Source organism: Notothenia coriiceps, unplaced genomic scaffold, assembly GCF_000735185.1.
Source record: "Notothenia coriiceps isolate Sejong01 unplaced genomic scaffold, NC01 NC01_scaffold00002119, whole genome shotgun sequence".
In the NCBI taxonomy this organism is placed as follows: domain Eukaryota; kingdom Metazoa; phylum Chordata; class Actinopteri; order Perciformes; family Nototheniidae; genus Notothenia; species Notothenia coriiceps.
The window spans coordinates 31,177-37,176 of NW_011334820.1; the positions used below are offsets into that span (position 1 = coordinate 31,177).

A 6,000-nucleotide genomic window follows, 5' to 3' on the forward strand; every position below is an offset into this window, starting at 1 on the left:
ACGGGGGAGTGATCTGGGCTTCCTATAAGTACAATGTGAAGACCACCGACAGCGGCTGTGTGCTGGATGTCCTCAACAGCGACCGAGAAGAGGCTTCTGGGAGATATACTTGCGAAATTTCCAATGCCCAAGGCTCTGATACCTGCCACGCTTATGTGAAACTAGGTAACGCTAACGCATCCTGCTTGCAGTTAATGCATGAAGTTAATAACACCTCCAGGTAACCACTCACATATGCCTGAGCGCTGTATTGCTTTACGTACAGGTAAACGTCCCAGCATTCACGTAGCCTCTCTTTCTACGCATGAGAACATCCACGGGGTCCTTCGGATACTTCCAGATTCATAACGTGTCCTACGCATGTTCGACCTCAGTGGTTTCTGTGTCTGATCTCCACATTGCTTCTCTCAGAGCCCGTACGCTTTGTGAAGAAGCTGGCGGACGTGAGCCACCAGCTGGGTAAGCCTCTGAAGCTGCAGTGCTCGTACTCCGGCAGCCAGAGGGTCTACGTGACGTGGAAGAAGGATGACAAGTTGATCTGGGCTTCTTACCTCTACAACGTCAAAATCACCGCCTCCACCTGCACTCTGGAAGTCCTCAACGGCGACAGGGCTGCCTCGGCCGGGAAATACACGTGCGAAATTTCCAATGCCGAAGGCAGTGACACCTGTCACGCTAACGTTAAAATAGGTAACGCCGTACAAACGTCCCCCCGTGTGGTTCCCGTCACTAACCCTAACGTTCGGTGTAGTTCTCGTTTCCTGTGGTCTTGTCTCCGTTGGTAACACGAAGGGAATTTGATGACATCTCAAATCCTGGGTTATTCTGTTGGTGTGTTCATGGTGAACTTGTGGTTGTTGGTTTGAACAGATAAAGATTATACTTAGGGTTTTAAAGGTCCTTGAGAGCATGTGTTCCACATTGTTGTCGATGGATCATCTGAATATTTGCTTGCTCTAAAAAGGGATTTTTTAGTCTTTGTGTTTTTCTTTATTTGCTCGCTTGTATGTTGCAGGTTGTTTGTATGTCGTCCTAAGTGGCTCTCTGTTTTACCAGATGCTCTGTGAAGGCCCGGTGGCCTCGTGATGATGATCTGAATTACGAAACCCCTTCCCACTGTCAAAACATGGCCTGACTTTCTCTCCTCTCTCCCCGATAACAGAGCGCAAAGTCCCTCCCAACTTCACCAAGAGGCCCTCGGAGTCCATGATGGATTCTGTGGGTAAGACGGTGAAGATGGAGGCTCGGGTGTCCGGCTCGCAGCCGCTGAGCATCACCTGGTACAAGGACAACAACCAGATCTACGGCTCCGACAAATACGCCATGAGCTTAGAGAACAACGTGGCCGTGCTGTCCGTCAGAGACTCCAGCAGCTCTGACGGCGGCGTGTACTCCTGCGAGGCGTCCAATGAGGCCGGCAAGGCTTCCTGTCGGGTGACCCTGAACATCACAGGTATATCGGTTCATTCATCTCTATAGTCTACTAATGACTGGCTGTAGTGTGTTCCTCTGAAAGGGCAATCATCTCCAGGTAAAACCCAACATTGCTACCATGAATAGATCTTCATGTTTGCAGGAGGTGAGAACAGTCAGATAACACAAGCTGCATCTGTAGTCAGCCCACCAACAGCAGCGGATGATTCTGTTAGCATTAGTACTCCAGGAAGTTGCACAAGAGGCATGTAAGAACTTATGTAAGAGACAGAGTTCCCGTTAGCCGGTAATTACCGGACTAAGACCGGTAAAATATGCTGAAGACCGGCAAATCTCTCCGTTCAAAGTGTCCGTTCAAAATAATTTCCCTTTAGCGCAATACCGCATCAGTTGCGCAACTTGCGCCACTTATGTCTCAGACAGAAGAGTATGTGACAGACAAGAATAGTCAATTCTAATGTCTAACACTTAATCTGGAGAAAGAGATGTCCTGTATGGGTTGATTGTGCGTTGATCTGTTGGTAATGCCTCGGGGTTCCGGTGGGCATGTAAACAAATGCATAATGCTGCGCTATACTTTGTGGCCTCACCCAGTCGCATAGCAACACTTATTGTTTAGGTGTCTTTTAATAAGCAGGTAGTCATATCATTAGCTAGAACTAGCTGGATCTGATCGATATGGACATAAACGCGAGTGAAGTCTAATCTGACGGGAGAGAGAGATCAGCTGCTGCTGACGAGTCGACACGCAGCTCTGCATGATCACATGCAGCAGTAAGCGAACAAAACACACACTTCAGGTTAGAATATCACACGTAGCTATTTTAATTACCTCTCAAACTACCGTAACTAGTTATAGATATGTTTAGTTTTACTGTCGGGTCACTCATTACTGGATCCGCGAGCTGCATGATACTGATGGGCTGTCAGGAGAGGGAGAGAGCGCTCTGTTTATTATTCCCATGTTATTATAAATTACTGTTCACTTTTGAATAATGTAGTTACTCTACTATAATTAGTTTGTTTAATATCGAATCATATCAATTTGTTTTAAAGCTCAATAAATAAAAAAGAAGACCTTTGACGGCACTTTTCTCATTTAGTCCAGAAGATTTCAACTTTAACGGACATGTTGACCGGCGAAAAAATATTCTAACGGGAACTCTGGTTCTGTTCTTTGGCCACTGTAAATATTCTCACAAATATGTTTTGTGCAGCGAAGATAAGTTGTATGGATGCAAAGAATGTATTTTTGTAATCAAGCACTGGTAAATGTGGAGGAAGATACCTAGCTTGGTTGCTGGTTCAAATGAACGTTTAATCCAGGACACAGTTATTCAGTCTGTGAACCAAACTCCCGTCTCGCTGCGTATCAGCAGCTGGAGTGTGTTTCTGACGGCTGTGTAGTTGGGTTCATTTCAGGTTTAGGTCAATGAAGACTGCAACACAAAGACTTTTAGGTCTGCAGGAGATAACCGTCCAGTTCCCGGTTTAAATCCTTCTTCCACGCCTCTCCTCCAGAAACTGGCCAGGCTCCGAAGTTTGATGTTCCTCTGGAGCCGGTGACGGTGAACGAGGGTGAGAAGCTGAGCCTGAAGTGTCATGTGACCGGCTCCCCTCCTCTGAACATCCAGTGGATGAAGGACAGGAGGGAGCTGAAGTCCAGCGGGAACACTCGCATCACGTTTGTTGGCGGGTCGGCCTGTCTGGAGGTCAGCCCGGCCTCAAAGAGCGAGGCTGGGGATTACCTCTGCAAGGCCTCCAACACCACCGGCAGCAACTTCTGCAAGTCCAAGGTCACTGTGAGAGGTAGGCTTTTTATCATCTAACAAACCTTCTCAGTTTGGCTGTTTTTTTCCCAGCCTGGATACCTGATATGATTAACCAGGAGCATGTGTTTTGGTGCTTTGTGATAATTTAGCTAAGATAATATAGAATAGGAATAATACATGTAATCCTTGTGTCTTACTTAATTTACTGAAATTACATTTGGGGATAAGCTTATTGTTCCTTCAACTTTCTGATAAAAGCCTTGCAAAGTTTACAATCTGTTCAAAAGGTGAAATCTTTTACCATTTGTTTACCTCCAAAACACACATTTTTAAATATTGTGGGTTTGAGGTTTATGGTTCTAACTTAAAACCAAAGTACCCCATAACGAGTCCCCCTCCTTCACTGCTGCTGGTGTTTGAGGCTGGGCTTCTTTATGTCGGACTCACCTGGTCATGATTTCTCTTCAGACTCAGGAGTGAAGGTTTCCCCCCCGGAGGCCGCCGCCCCGGCTGCAGCCGCCCCCGTCAAGAGACTGGACAACCTGTTCTTCATCGAGGAACTGCAGACGGTTTCTGCCACTGAGAGTAAGTGGAATGCAGTTTGTGAAACATATGGTAAAGAACTCACTGCTACATAGCTTGAGTACCTACATACATACCCACCCACCTACCTACCCACCTACCTACCTACCTACCTACCCACCTACCTACCCACCTACCTACCTACCTACCTACCCACCTACCTACCTACCTACCTACCTACCTACCTACCTACCTACCTACCTACCTACCTACCTACCTACCTACCTACCTACCTACCTACCTACCTAAGACCTACCTAAGACCTACCTAAGTGTTGGTCAGGAGGAAGTGTTGGTCAGGAGGAAGTGTACGCCCCTTCATGTTCTTCGTGTTTCCTCTGCAGAGGGCACCGCCACCTTCATCGCTAAGATCAGCGGAGACCCGATCCCCAGCGTGAAGTGGATGAAGGGCAAGTGGAGGCAGATCACCCCCGGTGGTCGCATCTCCATCGAGCAGAAGGGCCAGGACGCCAAGATGGAGATCAGAGAGGTGACCAAGTCGGACTCGGGTCAGTACCGCTGCGTCGCCACCAACAAACACGGAGAGATCGAGAGCAGCGCCGACCTGGAGGTCAGCAAGAAGGAGGAGGCGGAGGGACTGGGAGACATCCGGACCCGGCTGAAGAAGTAGGAAACATGTTTTAGGAGAAATACAGACAAACACACTGCAGAGGCTGTAGGACGTTACACTCAAGAGGAAAGAGAAACATTTTGAGAAACAACCAAAATATAGTTATAAGTTATAAAGCTATTTCAATTTGAAGTCTCTATCATCATGTGCTCAGCAGCTACAGAATCAAGCTATGAACTGCATTATGTATTCAATTTGAATCACCATTATTACACAGCTGGAGAGGTTTTGCACCGTAGACCACTTGTGAGACGTATTTCTAGGAAAGTTTCCTCTGACTTTGTTGGATGTACTCCAGTTGAGTGAACAAGAGTTTCTTTAGATCACCTTTGAGGATAAATGAGGAGTTGACATTGAGGAAGATTCATTGACAGAACTCCGTCCTCTTTACTAGCAGAGGATCTGAGATTTCTCACATCTGATTTTGTTCTTGATGTTTTCCAGGACTCCCTCGAAGCAGAAGAGTCCCAAGAAGGAAGGAGACTTCAATATCGTGGACCTGCTGAGAGGACACAACCCCAAAGACTACGAGAAGATCCTGCAGGAGCACGGCATCCACGACTACCGCGCCATCCTGCAGGCCATCGAGTTCCTGAAGAGGGAGAAGGAGATGGAGAGCGGGAAAGTGGTAAAGAAAATTGTCTTTACTTCACTTCCTGTCCCCTGGTCTGGAGGCCAATGGTTCCCTGAGACACAAGCTGAAGAGAATTCACTCCAGAATCACATAGAGAAATGCTATTGGACCAGGTAGATGCTGCCTTCAGGGTCCAACACAGGAATACATCATCCCTAAAGCAGCCGCGCAGAGACACAGCGAGGCTAGCTGTTTCTACCCCATTACAGTCTTTATGCTAAGCTAATGTTAGGCTAAGTTAACATGCTGTATCAGAATCAGAAACAGGTTTGTTACCAGGTAGGTTAACACATATGAGGAATTTACTTGGTGTTGTGGTTATCGGACTGTCAGAGAAAGACAACGTTTGCTTCCCTTTTTAAAGTAGCTATCAGAGTGGTGAATGAGGACATGTTGTCTCTGTATCTCTGCAGGAAGTGGAGCATGGAGGCCAGGTGGAGGAAGAGGACATGGCTCGCCTCATCCAGCAGCTGGAGGGACGCGTCAGCACCGAGGTACAACATGCAGAATCTAATATAAATGAGTTACTTTAAAGGTCTCCTGTCATGCAAAATGCACTGATGTCTTCTCTACATCACCATGTGTCCCCGGTGTGTCAGGAGACTCACAAAGTGATGTCTTCTCTACATCACCATGTGTCCCCGGTGTGTCCCCTGTATCCCCCCGGTGTGTCCCCATGTGTCCCCGGTGTGTCAGGAGACTCACAAAGTGTCAGGAAATAAACCCCTCTCTCTTCTCCTCCGTACCCACATCTCTAAAAACGGGGTAACACTCAGAGCTAACCTGTACTGGAGAGAGTCTGTGTGAAGAAGCAGGAAATCAAAAGGAACTGACCCAGAGACATGTCCTTAGTAACAGCTGGAAGAGAGGGGGGGGGCTACAACGATCTGTTTGGGGTTTGGAGCAGGACACTTCAGAGACATGTCCTTAGTAACAGCTGGAAGAGAG

At 47.4% G+C, this 6,000-nt stretch overlaps 1 protein-coding gene across 1 annotated transcript in view; it reads left to right on the forward strand.

Annotated features, from left to right (window-relative positions):
• Window positions 1–6,000, forward strand: part of LOC104965735 (titin-like) — a gene marked incomplete at both ends in the record, with an annotated part of 68,211 nt that overhangs the window by 29,901 nt on the left and 32,310 nt on the right. The window contains 6 exons of the mRNA XM_010794748.1: window positions 1,163–1,453; window positions 2,956–3,243; window positions 3,675–3,791; window positions 4,132–4,414; window positions 4,863–5,046; window positions 5,466–5,546. Of these exons, the coding sequence (XP_010793050.1) occupies window positions 1,163–1,453; window positions 2,956–3,243; window positions 3,675–3,791; window positions 4,132–4,414; window positions 4,863–5,046; window positions 5,466–5,546 (1,244 nt within the window). The remainder of the gene's footprint in view (window positions 1–1,162; window positions 1,454–2,955; window positions 3,244–3,674; window positions 3,792–4,131; window positions 4,415–4,862; window positions 5,047–5,465; window positions 5,547–6,000) is intronic.